This window comes from Pyrus communis, chromosome 15, assembly GCF_041283825.1.
Source record: "Pyrus communis isolate YQ-2024b chromosome 15, ASM4128382v1, whole genome shotgun sequence".
Lineage (NCBI taxonomy): Eukaryota > Viridiplantae > Streptophyta > Magnoliopsida > Rosales > Rosaceae > Pyrus > Pyrus communis.
This window is the reverse complement of record NC_142579.1, coordinates 2,673,190-2,689,674: the sequence shown is the minus strand read 5'-3', so window position 1 is coordinate 2,689,674 and position 16,485 is coordinate 2,673,190. Positions and strand designations below refer to the sequence as shown.

The window sequence follows — 16,485 nt, the reverse complement described above, 5'->3', positions numbered from 1 at the left end:
GTTTTAGGGCACATTTCCAACAGATAGTTTTGACACAAAAGGTGCCTGGCCTTAGGAGTGAGCTTGCCTCATATAAGAGCCAAATGTCACTCATCGTAAAGGCCCTCAGTGAGTCCGACATTCATCTCTCGAATATTTGTACACCGTCAACATCCAAGCCCTTCCAACCCAAGCATGCCCAGAACTCCACCCCTTCGACCTCTAAGCCCGACCCCGTAGATTATTCTACCTTCTTTTCTTAGTTTTTTTTTTCCTTACATTTTAAACTTTTTACTTGTACGTACATTTTTTTCTCTTTATTCTAAATAAATTATTTTTCTCTTCATTACATTTTTTATTGTAATTTAATTTAATTTAATTTAATTATTTTATTACAAAATTAAAACCAGAAAATAAAATAAATTTAAAAAAAATTATATTTTATATTTTGCGCAACGAACACCTTCGTTGTGCATAATTTTTTGCATCCAAAATATTTCGTCGTACAAAGTTATTTAAGACGAAGATTAGCCGTCCCCATGTATGTATCCTAATGAAGGCTACTTGTATCCTAGAATTTTGTGCAATGAAGACCTTTGTTCCTAAACATTTTGTGCAACGACATATAAAACCGTCATGCAATCTTTTTCTGTGCGACCAATTGTGTACATTCGTTGCACAAAGTTTTTCTTCAGGATCTTTGCGCGACCAAATTTTCGTCGCATTGACCTTTTTAGGACGAGAATAAACTTTGCGCGACCAATTTGTGTTCATCGCGCTACCTGATAAATTTAGTAGTAAATGTGCGACCATTCAGAGCAAGATTAATATATGCCGTAATCTTCATTACTTGTCGTCTCTTCTTGCATATATCTTTTCCCCCCCCTCTCGTATCGTCCAGGTTTTTTTTTTTTTTTTTTTTTGTTAAATATATATATGTGTGTGTGTGTGTGTATGTATTTGTGTTTGAATTAGTGTTTTAGCTTTGTTATCGTGACCGATCCCGTTTTCTTTGCTTTATCCATTTCTATTAATATGACTAATCACCCCCAAAACTCAGAAAAACAATGATGCTTAGTTGTTGATTCTCTGTCAACCATATAGAGCATTGCATTTATATGTCATCACACGCAAAAAATGTTTTTGTGTACAAACATGTGTAATATATATGTATATCAAATAACATTACATTTTTATTAAGAATTGGTTCTAAAAATATTTTTACCAAAAGTGCTTTTAGTCATTTTAAAAGCACTTTCAAATGAGCCCAAGTGAATCCTAAAAAATTACTTGAAGTGTTGCTTACAATAAGTATATAACTGGTGATTTTTTGTAGGAAGCTTCAACTGTTTTTGGAACTCAAAATTTTTTCTCTAAATGCGTTTTCAATCATTTTAAAAGCACTACCAAACAAGCCCATAATTTGTTTGTACTTGACTATGATTGCATTTACATAACCCAGCTGGCTGATTTTATTCCATTTGTTCAAGTTTTGAAAAATTCAATAAAACTTGATGAATTCCATGAAAAGTAGTTGTTCTTTTTCTAATCCTCTTGGAGCCATATTTTTAGACTTTTAGAGAAAAAATTTCCCTTTTTTTTTTCCTGAACGGTCAATAAGTTGGCTTAATTACCAAAGTTCATTGTATGGAAAATAAATACAATTTCATTTATGGTCTAAAATTGCACACATAAGAAAAGGCTTTTATTTTTTATTTATTTCTTGGCAAGTAAATCTTCACAATTACTCAAAGATATGATTCTGTTCTTCCGTCTATTGTGCTGAGAATGAAACTAAATCGACGATGTTTACCCGTTAAGGCCCGGAGAATATTCTAGCATGCCACCACACTCTATACAGACGATATAAGGGATTGTCTTTTTCCAATTGGATAAACCCTTCTCCATATAACAATTAAATTTTATTTTAATAAGGAATATCAGATATATATCCATCTAATTATTGACAGGAAGTTAATTACTGGGTTCGCCAGTGATTTTTTTAGAAAGCCAAAAGTACTACAGTCCTAAGCTAACCCTAATCTCTGGTTTCTTATCTCTGTGGAGTGGAATTAGCATGGATTCGTCGAGTGAAAGCTATTTTTCCACTGCTAAATCCACCATCTCCTCTCTCTTTGGTTTTGTGTTGTGGGCATCACCTAGGTTACCATTATCTCCCATGCAAAGCCCAAAAGGATTTACAACTCACCAATGTCTCCAACTGGAACTGGGCCTCAAAACCCTAATTTTCCCAGAATTGGCTGATAAAACAGGCTCTCGAAATCTCGACCATTATCACCCTCACATTATTCACAGCTTCATGGTTTCATCATCAATATCGTCTTCATTGTCGTCATCACGGTGGCAGCCTTCTTCTATGTTCTTGGATAGCACAACATCATGGTCGTCCGCTGCAATGGACGATCTGATTGGGACGGATAGCGGTGTCCAAATCATGCTATGCCCGGAACAAAATAAATTGTGGGTGGAGAATACAGCAGGATCGTCGACGTTTTCAACTCATATTAAGCGGAGACGGATTGGTACTGATCAAATACGTGATCGAAGGAAAAAGGAATACCCACCGCCAATACCACTGCTAGCACAGACACGGAATTTGACAAGTCGTATGCCCTGGAGTTTCACCAGACATTGCTACAATGGAAGGCTGGTCCTCAAAGGCGAGAAAGTGAAGCACCGGGAATATTTTGAAGTCCTCCGTGAGAATGGTCGTCTTGTCATAAACCTTGTTCATCTAGACGATTATCATTTCAATGACGACGTGAAGAGCGAGGAAAATGAAGAGCTTGAAATGGAAGAAGGCCTCCAATTCAGCGAAGAAGTTGATGAGGGTGAAATTAAGGCAGAGCGATTGGATGATGATGGGGATGAGGACGATGACTACGAGGATGATGATGAATCTGGCAACAATGCGGAGAAGGCAATGGCTTTGGCGGCATATAATTCGTTGCCTCAGTCTCATTTGGGGATGACAAGCAGGTGTAAGAGGCATCAAAATCTATCCAAGCATTTCAAAAGTGAAGGTTCGATGGTGAACTTGGTGGAATCGTCATCATTTGTTTGCTTTGGGAATGAGAGTGATCCCAATATCCCTCACGACACCAACACTTACTTTGCACACCCAGATTCGGCTCCTCTTCGTCCCTTAATGGTTAGTGTCATGTAAGCCTTTAACAAAAGAAATTATAGGGTATGAGGTAGCATAGCAGCTGTCCCCTGTTATATATATAGAGAGAGGCATATAGAAAGCACAGGAGGTAGGATCAATGTTGGTTGGACTTTTGATAATAAATTATCTTCCCAATATTGGAGTGCTTGTTTAGGAGAAGTACAATATTCACTTATATATATACAAATACAACCGCATTCTACTACGGGGATTTGGGCTAAGCCATTCATAAGTAGGTACGAACTCAACACAAATATTAAATTGCTCGCGTCTTCATAAGATCTCTCTTTTACAAGTTGAGACAAATGCCACTAAATGATAGTCGTACTGATAAATTCAATCAAAAACATAAGGACCATAGTATTAGGAATTAGCGGGTGAAGTACGATATTTTAAGACAATTAACTTGTGCATTTGCAGGACATGTATAGTTTATAAATAAATCCATTTGAATGGACGGCATGGTGTTACTTGGAGAATTTTTTTAGATGTTGGAAACATAAGTCACTGGTGTACTATTATACTTGTTTTGAACAGACGACATGGTTTTAGATGGAGAATTTATAAATATCGGGACAAGTCACATGGTATCATAAGAACGGATGACATGGTTGATAATCCCGTTTGAAAATGTTTCTTGACGCACACTCATACCTGTATTGAACTCGCACCACAAGTCCCTTGCTACCAATCCGAGTAAGAAGAGAACAAGCTAGACACAATTAATTGCAAATGGTAATACTTGTACCACCCATAAGGGAATTCACATACTCTTATTCCTTGTAAATAACATAACTTTATCGTATAAATTTCACAATCGGAACCGTTCTACTTCTTAATCTTTATTTGAGAATCATCCCTATCAAAATCATTTAAATCAAAGATTATTTATGCATTCATATGTATGGAACAAATTGGCAGTGTGGTACCACGGATATTTGCAATACCTGTTAACTTATTTAATACATTTGGATGACTAAACAGTATTCGATTCAAATGTTTTTTGTAAGGATGATCTTCAACTGAAAAATAAGAAATTGAATGATTCCGATTGTGGAAATTATATATTTAAGGTATGTTATTTCACAAGGGGTAAAATATGTGCATTCCTCAAATGAAGGGATGCAAGTATCACCAAATTGCAACTTTCACCAAAAATAATTTGGATTGCATAAGAGATGTGTAGGGATTGTTCACACTTTAACTTGAAGATGTTTAAATAGAAATGACAGGAAAAAAGTATACGCAAATTTTATTTGAATCCATTTTTAAGGTGCAAAAGAGAAGCTTAATTAGATATTGAGTTTGGTTTTTTCATAAGTTGGGGTAATTTAGGAAAAAATGTTGGGTCGATACATAAAGAGCACATGGTAATACGCGGATGGTGATTAATTGGGTGTGCTCAGGGTGTGAAAGATTATAGCTTGGGTGGAGGAGATGGCAACAATATTGGTAAAGAAGTCATCATAGTTCTGCATGCACGATTACTCAGTAAATGATAAAGATCTATTTTCTTCTTTCTTTTATTTTATTTTTTACTTATTGACAATTTTCTTTTTATTTGTTTGTTATTACTTACTAATTTTTTATTTTGTCTAAGTTGCTATCTTTGTTTTCTCAAACAATTCTAGCCGGTGCTCATCGTTTTTTTCTTCTTTCTGTTTCTACTATTCTGCTCGAGTGAGATTTTCTGTGTCGCTGCAGTAGACTATTGATAGGAAGAGTGGAATTGTGCCGTAAGCCAAGAAGAGAGGAAGAAAATAGGATAACTGAATCAATTGTTTTTAATTAAATGCATAGGTAATTATCATTAGTTAAATAGACAACGTGGCACAATTTTGAGGGGGTAACAGTTATCTTGCGTTAAGGAGTGAGAAAAAACAGACTCAAATTTGTGGTTAATGGGTATGATCGTATGAGGACCCAGTAATTTCTCAACAAAATTAGTTCCTATCTCAGCTGGTAGTTTTTAACTCAATATACTACTTACACGTATACATATAAACGGCTTTGACCTGGATTCAAAAATTGAAACCTAACGCCGTTATTCATGGAGTCTCTCCTCTCCAACTTAATTAAATCTCAAAGTAATTGTCATTCCTCCTTAGGGCGTAATTTATAAGGATAACGGACTTCGGCAATATATCTTTTTCGTTCAGGTTTTGAACTTTTCTGTTCTGTTCAATAAGGCAGAATTTCAGGTATTCTTACTGTCTATAATTTTTTAATCTTTTCCCATACATACATGTATATAATATTTAATTAATTATTCTGGATATTAGCTACTACTTTTAGGATGATATATATGATCCATTGCATGTATCTGTTCATGAATTAGAGGTAATATCTTTTAGCCATACGGATCTACCCTTGTTGCACAAGAACAAGATTTGTAGATTTTGATTTTCTTTATTATTTTTCTTTTGATTTTTTTATTTATTATTTTTGTCATTAATTGACGGAGGAAAATTTAAACTTGAGGTCTCTTCCGGTTTATGCAAAACAAGTAACACATCCAATAGCTAGTTTGTTCAAGAAGAATCAATATATATTGCACACTTGTAGATTTTGCTGGTGCATTGTTATGCTCCGGATAGTGATAGTTCATTCGGGATTTCTAGTCTGCCTACATTTATTTAACTCTCTTGCTCATCTCTCATAGATATGCTTGATTGCTTACATGCTAGTCAGAAGCTACAACTAATTCTCTAAATCCCTATGGAATTATTTCCTTTTCAGGTAACGTATATATAGTCGCCATGGATTCGGTTAGAGGACAAGGAGGCATCCAGATGCTGCTAACAGCAGAACAGGATGCTCAACACATTGTGAACAACGCTAGAAACTGTAAATGCATGCTTATGTTAATTTCTCCACCATTGTCTTTGTGTTCACGTCAGTTTGTTCTTTTTTTCCTTTTAAATCTTGATATGGATCCTCCAAAATAATGTTACGTTCTTCAGCGAAGATGGCACGCTTGAGACAAGCTAAAGAAGAAGCTGATAGGGAAGTGCAACTCTATCGCACGAATATGGAGGCTGAGCACCAAAAGAAAATTTCAGATGTACTAACTGGTCTTTCATCAACTACCCAATTATATCATGATCACTCCATTGTTCCCCAAAAAAAAAAAAATGATCCTTTTTGAAATGAGATAACACACACATGACGGGTTTTTAATGAATTTGAGATCCTAATGATATGATAAGTTTCTCTGATTAGCTATTAAATTTCTGCAGTCAAGTGGGAGTTCTGGGTCCAATGTGAAAAGGCTTGAAGAGGAAACTGATACGAAAATTAAGAACTTGAAGGAGTCAGCCTCAAAGGTCCAATCGGATATTGTCGGCATGCTTATTAAGTATGTCACAACTGTGAAAACTTGAAGCGTCTGCAGGTTTGTAGAACTCATTTGTTAATTATGTGATATGATAACTCACTATCTTTTGTATTTAGTGGACAACTTCTCAATTCTTACATTAATTTGTGTTTTTGGGTTTTCTTCTTATCCAGTTACAATATACATGTGTAAAGCAAAGCGAGAGAATCCGGAATAAAGTGCATAACTAGCAGTCCGGCTAATATTCCAAACTCAGTCTTGTTACATCGCTCTGAAGCATGTCTTAGCTTGCTGCAGTTGTGGAAGACTTTGAGAGAACGTTTAGTATTCTCTTCAACTTTGAAAATTATTAGTTTATTTATTTTTTTTCAAACGATATTCTAATAAATTTAATTAAGACTACGTGGATGAAGATTCAAATTTGGGTAAAGAGTGAGGAGCATACTACTCTAGACAACTTGCATGCACACAACCTAGGTCTGTTAACAGAATAGTCCTAGGAATACTGCCCCTTTGATATGCAGAACTCGGCTAGACGCTGGATTTTATGTTCACCAAAGAAGAATTTGAAATTGTCTTGTAAGTTAGAGGATTAAGATGGAGTATTTCTACGAGGCTGATGGCTAAAACTTATCCATGCTAAGCCTCTTAAATTTAAAAAATGATGGGATTAGTAAGAGTAAGTTTTCGGCATCGACCTCCTAGAAACATACACCATCTTAATCCTCCAACATAGAATACAAGTTTAATATTATATTATCATTTTATTGCACATGAAATCTAGTTATTTAGCTAGTCAGTCCAGTCCTTCTAGTCCTCCATGTTAAACATGACTACAAAATCTAGCTAAATCCAAAGTAAAACTTATATAATCTACCTGCTTGAAATATAAAGTTGCAAGGGAAAAAATCCTAACACCAGCCAAAGGTTGGGGTCGGCAGCAAGCATTTGTGATCTCTTCTTTTTCATTTTCTCATTAATTAGTTCTAGTGGTGATCGCTCCTTTGCTCTATCGAGAAGAGCCTTCGTGGTTGTAGTCCATCTCACCTTTTGTCGAGGAGAGCTTTTTGTAGTGGTTATAACTTACTGCTCAACATATGATTTTACAGCTCAAGCACGTACTGTTCACATCGGAGGTGATAGTTTGTGGTTTTGTGTGCTTGGAAAAGAACCATGGTGAGGAAACTTCACGTTTGTTGAAGGTGACTCCTTGATGCAAGAGGATCTACCAAAATAATTAATTATTTATATTACTAAATTACTTAAAACCGTAAAAACCCTATGGTTTATAATTCGTTATAAACCATAAAAAATTGATGGTTTTAACAAGTTTGAGGTTTTAAGCCATTCATTCTTTATGGTTTAAAACTATTTACTATTTTAGTTTAGTTAATTTTAGTAATCAGGTATTGTATAAATAAGTAAGTTATTAATTAAAATGAATCAAGCAATTCTGTAAGCAATTCAAAGCTTCTTTATTAACTTCTTCATTTCCTTTCTTAATTAGTTTCCTCTCACTTAATAGAAGTTCACTTCCAAAGAGAAGTCAAGACTCCATATTCCTAAAGTTAGGAATTAATAAGTTCCATCACCAACAAGTTGGATCAAGTGGTATCATAGCATCAAATTCGAAAAGGGTGACGGTGGTGTATGGTCCTGACTCACGACAGACGCAGAACTTTGGGAGAAGAACTTGCAAGTTCTTTAAAGGTTCATAGAAAATCAAGAACTAAGGGAGGAAATATGACAGGAGAGAATACCGATAGAACATCTAGTGGAGAGGAATGAATCACCAGATTCACAAGAAGTTCAAACTTTGACCACAGAGTCAGTTGCTAAACTTGTTGATGGCTTTAAGTCTTAAAATCCCTCTAGTGCATCCACTTCACATAGACTCATCAGAAGCTCAAGAAGAGGATGGATGAAGAGATAGAAGACGATGATGACAACAATCCCGAAACAGAAGATAACAAGGAAGATCATCAAGCAAGAATAAAACTCTCGTAGATGCCTTAAAATTGATTTTAAGGTTAATATCCCTGTTTACATAGGGTATGTTGATGCAGAAAATCTACTCAAACTCTCAGAAGATCAAATTTGCCAGCTTGAAACTTACAAGTCATGCCCTTACATGGTGGAATCTTACCAAAAACGGTATGATATAACTGAATTGACTTGGAAGGAATTCAAGATGATCCTGAGAAAACAATTTTATCCAATTGACTATGAAGAAGAAAGATGGTGCAAGTGGCAACACTTCCGACAAAGGTTTGGGCAAATTGTGCAAGAGTATACTACTGAGTTCCATAACCAAGCTATGGTTTTGGATATGGATGTCAATGACTATGATGTGTTCATGAAGTACACTTGAGGTCTTGCCGACTACATACGAAAAGAATTGAAATTGTTCTGTAGAAACTATTGAAGAAGCTATTGTTAAGGCCATCGCTGTTGAGGCCAAAAACAAAAGAGCTGACATAAAAGACGATAAACAGAAACCTGGCAGTAAATCTTATTGGAAGAAAAAAAAAAAAAAGGAAAGCAAGGAAGGTCCAACCCAGAAAAACTACTATGATCATCGCGGTTATAAACTCTCAGGGAGAAAATGAAGAAGCTAATAAAGAAGCTTATTAACTGTAGGAATATGGAGTCTCGACTTCTTTTTGGAAGTGGACTTTTATTAAGGACGGAGTCAAAAAAAAAAAAAACACTAGAATGAGTGATCCAAAACTTCTTGGTGATAGAACTTATTAATTTCTAACGGTAGGAATCTATCCGGGCTGGTTTGGTATTGCAGTGCTTTGAAAAAAAAGTTGTTTCTGCTGTGCTGTGAGAATAAGACCTGGTTTGGTACTGAGGTGATTCTAAAAAAAGCTGCTATCAAAAAAAGCTGGGAGCTGTTTTTGTGTTTGGTAAACACTCAGCTTCAGCTTTTTTTCACAGTTTTGGATGAAAAAAAGCCAAAAACAAGAAGCTGCAAAACCTAGCTTTGAAAAAGCGGCTTTTTTTCACATCTGTTTTACATAAAAGTTTACCAAACACTCTAATACTGCTTTTTTTTTTCAAAAGCACTTTTACAAAAAAGTTTACCAAACACTCTGCTGCTTTATTTCACAGTTGCTTATTCTCACAGCACAGCAGAATCAGCTTTTTTTCAAAGCACAGCAATACCAAACCAGCCCTAAGCAGCTGTGAAATAAAGCAGCAGAGTGTTTGGTAAACTTTTTTGTAAAAGTGCTTTTTAAAAAAAAAATAGTATTAGAGTGTTTGGTAAACTTTTATGTAAAACAGATGTGAAAAAAAATCGGTTTTTCAAAGCTAGGTTTTGCAGCTTCTTGTTTTTGGCTTTTTTTCATCCAAAACTGTGAAAAAAAGCTGAAGCTGAGTGTTTACCAAACACAAAAACAGCTCCCAGCTTTTTTTGATAGCAGCTTTTTTCAGAATCACCTCAGTACCAAACCAGTTCGGAGTCTCGACTTCTTTTTGGAAGTGGACTTTTATTAAATCAGAGAAAATGAAGAAGTTAATAAAGAAGCTTTGAATTGCTTTTTAGAATTGCTTGATTCATTTCAATGAATAAATTAAGTATTTATACAATATTTGATTGCTAAAATTATTAACTAAACTAAAATAGTAAAAAAAAATTTCTTCGAACAAACGATATTATCTACACTAAGGGGAAGAAGATGAAATTAGCCTCACAATAAGCTTATCTACAATAGTAAATAGTTTTAAACCATAAAGAATGCATGGTTTAAAACCTCGTACTCATTAAAACCATTAACTTTTTATGGCTTATAACAATTCTTTATAAACCATTAGGTTTTTATGGTTTTAAATAATTTATTAATATAATATAATTAATTATTTTGGTACCATTCCTCCTGGATCATGACTCCCCCATTTAGGACACTTGAGCTCCTGATCAAGCGAAACCATGAGATTAGGAAACTCTGTTTCTGCCTTGTCTGGACTATACCACTTTGACTCGCTAGGAAGTTGCCCTACCAATGCTGAAATTTTCATACTTCCCATGCTTTGTTTCATGAACCTTTTGCTCCAAGATAATGTCCTCTTCCAAAAGATCTTCTCACTAACCATCCTTGAGTTATCAATTGAAGGGAGATGAGTGTGGATCATCATCCAACAGAGATGGTTCAAAGAGCTTCAAATTTTCGGCATTGATGAACGAGTACATATGCATGTATGGTGGTAGATTGAGTTGGAAGGCATTATCACCAATTTATTTCATGATTTGAACGGTCCATAGCGGATAGGCTTGAGTTTCTTTCCTTCTCCTTGTAACGGCTCTTTACTAAGATGTAACCATAATAGGTCACCTTTTTTGAAGTTACATGGCACATGATGCTTGTCATGGAGACTTTTACATCGTTGTTGAGATCGTTGTAGTTATGCTTCCACTCTAGAATGAATCTTTTTAACTCATTTGAGAAATTTTTGTGCTCGAACATGTTCTTCTTCTTATCCACTAAGTACATTGTCACTTACAAAGAATACCATATCAAAAAGACTTTGTGGTGGAAAACCCAAACAAACCTCAAATGGATATTTGAGTGTAGAACCATAATGATCCTATTGAAAGAAAACTGTAACTAAGGGAGACTTTCATCCCAAGTTTTTGGATGTTTAGAATTATAACCCGTAACAAATGTACCATAGTCTGATTAACGACCTCTGTTTGTCCATAAGTTTGAGGTTTTAATGCAGTGCTATGCTTGAACCTGGTATCCACATTCCCTATATTGACCTCCAGAAATGGCCAAAGAATCGACTATCTATGTTTGAAATATCGACGTAGGCAAGCCAAAATGTTTCCATGCATGTTGGAAAAACAACTTAGCTGCTCCTTCTCCAGTAATGATCTTCTTGCATGGAATAAGAATCACCACCTTGCTGAAACAATCCACAATCACAAACAGTCATATCCAGACTTAGTCTTAGACAATCTACCTAGAAAATCCATTGAAATGCTCTCCCAAGGTCGGCTAGGTACTGGCAATGACAAATATAAATCTAACTTTCAGATGGAAGGCTTCGATGTGCTACATAGAACACAAACTCGTGTATATAGAGAAACATCGAGATGCATCTTTGGCCAGAAGACATATTCACGAAGATTCAACGACTTCTTATCTACCCCAAAATGTCTGGCTACTTTAGATTTATGAGCCTCATGAATCCATAACCATAGATGACCATCATCAGGAATGCACAATTGTGTTCTTTATACATCAATCCATCTTTCAGTTGAAACGCACTAGTCTTTCCTTAGATCTTCAGTGTTACATGGGAAGACCATCGTCATCACATTGCTCAAGTATTGAAGGTTATTCAAAAAAATCAGCTACAATTGAATGGTAAGAAGTCTGAATTTGAGAAGCAACATCTCGGATTCATCATTGGCATAGAAGAACTGAAAGTGGACCCAGAGAAAGTACAAGTTATTTCTCAATGTCCTACACATTGTTCTGTGATTGAAGTTCGGAGCTTTATTGGTGCATGCCAATATTTGAGAAAGTTTATTCGACACTGCTCACAAATTGCAGCACCATTACATTCTATCACAAAGGCCAATAAAAATTTTGAATGGTCTAACAAGCATGAAGAATCTTTCTAGTTGTCAAAACGGAAGATTAGTTAAGGCCCAGGTGTTAGCATTGCCAAATCTGTAGAAAGCATTTGAAGTGAAAGCAGGCGCATCTAATTATTGTTGGAAATTCAAATCAAAACAGGTTGCTATTGTTGAAAATCAATGTCAAAGTTAGGCATGGAAAGTTAGGCAATGTTAGGTATGGTTGAATAAAAATTATTAGGTGCAATTAATGTGTTTTGTGTGGTAATAAATAATCTTAGTTTAATCATTTGGTTTGCTATAAATACCCAAGTTCTCAAGCATTGTAAATCATCCCATCCGAATCCCACTTCCAATTGTGAAGAAGCTTGTAAGCTTTCTTATTCCAATAGTTTGTAAACCTTTTTCATATATCAAAGTCCAAGTGTTTTGCCAAAGCTTGTTGCTTCCCTCCTTTCTCTATTTCTTTCTTTGTCCAATTTTATTTGAGAGTGCAAAGTGAAAGAGGTGTGATAGAGTTTGTAAACTTATCACCCACATATTTTGGTATTGAGTTAGTAAACTGTCAAATACCAACAATTGGTATCAGAGCCAGAATACCATTCTGGCAGGTGCAGCAGTTATGGCGTCCAACTTAGTGCAACTCCAAGTTCCCACATTGAAGAAAGAAAATTATGAAAGATGGTGCATCCAATTCAAAGCATTGTTTGGATCACAGGAGCTATGGGAAGTTGTCAGTAGTGGGTATGTTGTACCCACTGCCGAGCAAGAAGCCGTATATACTGCGGATCAAAGGAACACTCTCAAGGACTTACGAAAGAAGGACCAAAAGGCGTTGTATCTTCTATACCAGGGTTTGGAAGATTCAACGTTCGAGAAGGTTGCATAAGCAACAACGAGCAAGCAAGTATGGGATACACTCAGTACAATCTATAAAGGAGTAGATCGAGTCAAGAAAGTGAGGTTACAATCACTTCGAGCAGATTTTGAAACTGCTCATATGAATGAAGGGGAGAGCATCTCCGACTATCACTCAAGGCTCATTGTGATAGTAAATCAGATGAGGAGAAATGGCGAGAGACTCGATGAAGTACGAGTTGTGGAGAAGATACTCCGGTCACTCACATCTAAGTTTGAGCATGTGGTGACTGCCATTGAGGAATCCAAGGATTTGGAGGTGATGAGCGCAGAAGAGCTACTAGGATCCCTCCTAGTTCACGAGCAACGCATTCAGAAGAATGCAAGCCCCACAACGCTAGAGCAAGCTTTGGAGTCAAAGTTGAATATTGACAAACCAAATAAAGGTCGTGGGCAGTGGAACTCACGTCGTGGGAGCTCATCCAACCGTAGCCGAGGACGAGCCCGAGGAAGAGGTCGAGGCTATGCACAAAATCAAGGTCAGTCTCAGGAGTGGAGATCTACTCGAGGAAAGGCGCATATCCAGTGTCACAACTGTAAGCAATATGGACATTATGCCAATGAATGTTCACATAAAAATGGTGAGCATGTCAACATGGCAGAATCAAGTGGAAATACTGATGAAGAACTTACAATCTTACTAGCACACCATGATTCCAGTAGCCAACAAGATGTTTGGTATTTGGACTCTGGTGCAAGCAATCACATGTGTGGAAAGAAGGAGTTTTTTGCCGAACTCAAAGAAGGGGCCTATGGATCTGTAAGTCTTGGTGACTCCTCAAAGTTGCCAGTTGAAGGCAAAGGGAAGATCAAGATCATCCAGAAGGATGGAAGAGAAGAATACATCTCCGATACCTACTACATACCAGGTATGAAGAGCAACATTCTGAGCATTGGTCAACTGCTCCAGAAATGGTACATTATACATATGGAGAACATGCTTCTCACTCTCAGGAATGCAAGGAGAAAGCTTATTGCACGTGTTCGAATGTCAAAGAACCGGATGTTTCCGTTGAATTTGAACACAAAGATTGGAAGCTGCAACATCGGTGTAATGGAAGATGAGTCATGGAAATGGCATCTTCGATTTGGCCATCTTAATTTCAATGGCCTAAAGTTGTTGTCAAGTGGAAGAATGGTTCGTGGTCTACCCCAGATTGAAGCCACACGCCAAGTATGTGAAGGTTGTGTGCTTGTGTTCCTAATTGAAGCCACATGACGGGTTTTTAATGAATTTGAGATCCTAATGATATGATAAGTTTCTCTGATTAGCTATTAAATTTCTGCAGTCAAGTGGGAGTTCTGGGTCCAATGTGAAAAGGCTTGAAGAGGAAACTGATACGAAAATTAAGAACTTGAAGGAGTCAGCCTCAAAGGTCCAATCGGATATTGTCGGCATGCTTATTAAGTATGTCACAACTGTGAAAACTTGAAGCGTCTGCAGGTTTGTAGAACTCATTTGTTAATTATGTGATATGATAACTCACTATCTTTTGTATTTAGTGGACAACTTCTCAATTCTTACATTAATTTGTGTTTTTGGGTTTTCTTCTTATCCAGTTACAATATACATGTGTAAAGCAAAGCGAGAGAATCCGGAATAAAGTGCATAACTAGCAGTCCGGCTAATATTCCAAACTCAGTCTTGTTACATCGCTCTGAAGCATGTCTTAGCTTGCTGCAGTTGTGGAAGACTTTGAGAGAACGTTTAGTATTCTCTTCAACTTTGAAAATTATTAGTTTATTTATTTTTTTTCAAACGATATTCTAATAAATTTAATTAAGACTACGTGGATGAAGATTCAAATTTGGGTAAAGAGTGAGGAGCATACTACTCTAGACAACTTGCATGCACACAACCTAGGTCTGTTAACAGAATAGTCCTAGGAATACTGCCCCTTTGATATGCAGAACTCGGCTAGACGCTGGATTTTATGTTCACCAAAGAAGAATTTGAAATTGTCTTGTAAGTTAGAGGATTAAGATGGAGTATTTCTACGAGGCTGATGGCTAAAACTTATCCATGCTAAGCCTCTTAAATTTAAAAAATGATGGGATTAGTAAGAGTAAGTTTTCGGCATCGACCTCCTAGAAACATACACCATCTTAATCCTCCAACATAGAATACAAGTTTAATATTATATTATCATTTTATTGCACATGAAATCTAGTTATTTAGCTAGTCAGTCCAGTCCTTCTAGTCCTCCATGTTAAACATGACTACAAAATCTAGCTAAATCCAAAGTAAAACTTATATAATCTACCTGCTTGAAATATAAAGTTGCAAGGGAAAAAATCCTAACACCAGCCAAAGGTTGGGGTCGGCAGCAAGCATTTGTGATCTCTTCTTTTTCATTTTCTCATTAATTAGTTCTAGTGGTGATCGCTCCTTTGCTCTATCGAGAAGAGCCTTCGTGGTTGTAGTCCATCTCACCTTTTGTCGAGGAGAGCTTTTTGTAGTGGTTATAACTTACTGCTCAACATATGATTTTACAGCTCAAGCACGTACTGTTCACATCGGAGGTGATAGTTTGTGGTTTTGTGTGCTTGGAAAAGAACCATGGTGAGGAAACTTCACGTTTGTTGAAGGTGACTCCTTGATGCAAGAGGATCTACCAAAATAATTAATTATTTATATTACTAAATTACTTAAAACCGTAAAAACCCTATGGTTTATAATTCGTTATAAACCATAAAAAATTGATGGTTTTAACAAGTTTGAGGTTTTAAGCCATTCATTCTTTATGGTTTAAAACTATTTACTATTTTAGTTTAGTTAATTTTAGTAATCAGGTATTGTATAAATAAGTAAGTTATTAATTAAAATGAATCAAGCAATTCTGTAAGCAATTCAAAGCTTCTTTATTAACTTCTTCATTTCCTTTCTTAATTAGTTTCCTCTCACTTAATAGAAGTTCACTTCCAAAGAGAAGTCAAGACTCCATATTCCTAAAGTTAGGAATTAATAAGTTCCATCACCAACAAGTTGGATCAAGTGGTATCATAGCATCAAATTCGAAAAGGGTGACGGTGGTGTATGGTCCTGACTCACGACAGACGCAGAACTTTGGGAGAAGAACTTGCAAGTTCTTTAAAGGTTCATAGAAAATCAAGAACTAAGGGAGGAAATATGACAGGAGAGAATACCGATAGAACATCTAGTGGAGAGGAATGAATCACCAGATTCACAAGAAGTTCAAACTTTGACCACAGAGTCAGTTGCTAAACTTGTTGATGGCTTTAAGTCTTAAAATCCCTCTAGTGCATCCACTTCACATAGACTCATCAGAAGCTCAAGAAGAGGATGGATGAAGAGATAGAAGACGATGATGACAACAATCCCGAAACAGAAGATAACAAGGAAGATCATCAAGCAAGAATAAAACTCTCGTAGATGCCTTAAAATTGATTTTAAGGTTAATATCCCTGTTTACATAGGGTATGTTGATGCAGAAAATCTACTCAAAC

The 16,485-nt window shown here is 36.1% G+C and overlaps 1 protein-coding gene and 1 long non-coding RNA gene across 2 annotated transcripts; both read left to right on the top strand.

Annotated features, from left to right (window-relative positions):
- Nucleotides 1-5,230: 5,230 nt before the first annotated feature.
- LOC137729842 (V-type proton ATPase subunit G-like) lies at nt 5,231-6,908 on the top strand. The gene is made up of 5 exons (XM_068468889.2): nt 5,231-5,370; nt 5,909-6,016; nt 6,133-6,233; nt 6,409-6,563; nt 6,680-6,908. Exons 2-4 carry the CDS (start codon nt 5,929-5,931, stop codon nt 6,550-6,552), a joined length of 333 nt encoding a protein of 110 aa, XP_068324990.1. The 5' UTR covers nt 5,231-5,370; nt 5,909-5,928; the 3' UTR covers nt 6,553-6,563; nt 6,680-6,908.
- A 7,285-nt stretch (nt 6,909-14,193) lies between these two features.
- On the top strand, nt 14,194-14,806 carry LOC148690365 (uncharacterized). Its single transcript, XR_015957059.1, has 2 exons — nt 14,194-14,461; nt 14,578-14,806. It is a non-coding gene; the product is annotated as an uncharacterized LOC148690365 (long non-coding RNA).
- The last annotated feature ends 1,679 nt before the right edge of the window (nt 14,807-16,485 follow it).

Coding starts and splice junctions, on each gene's coding strand:
- LOC137729842 (XM_068468889.2), top strand. CDS start 5,929: ATGGATTCGGTTAGAGGACAAGGAGGCATCCAGATGCTGCTAACAGCA. Junction 6,017..6,132: donor TGTGAACAACGCTAGAAACT/GTAAATGCATGC, acceptor TACGTTCTTCAG/CGAAGATGGCACGCTTGAGA. Junction 6,234..6,408: donor ACCAAAAGAAAATTTCAGAT/GTACTAACTGGT, acceptor AAATTTCTGCAG/TCAAGTGGGAGTTCTGGGTC.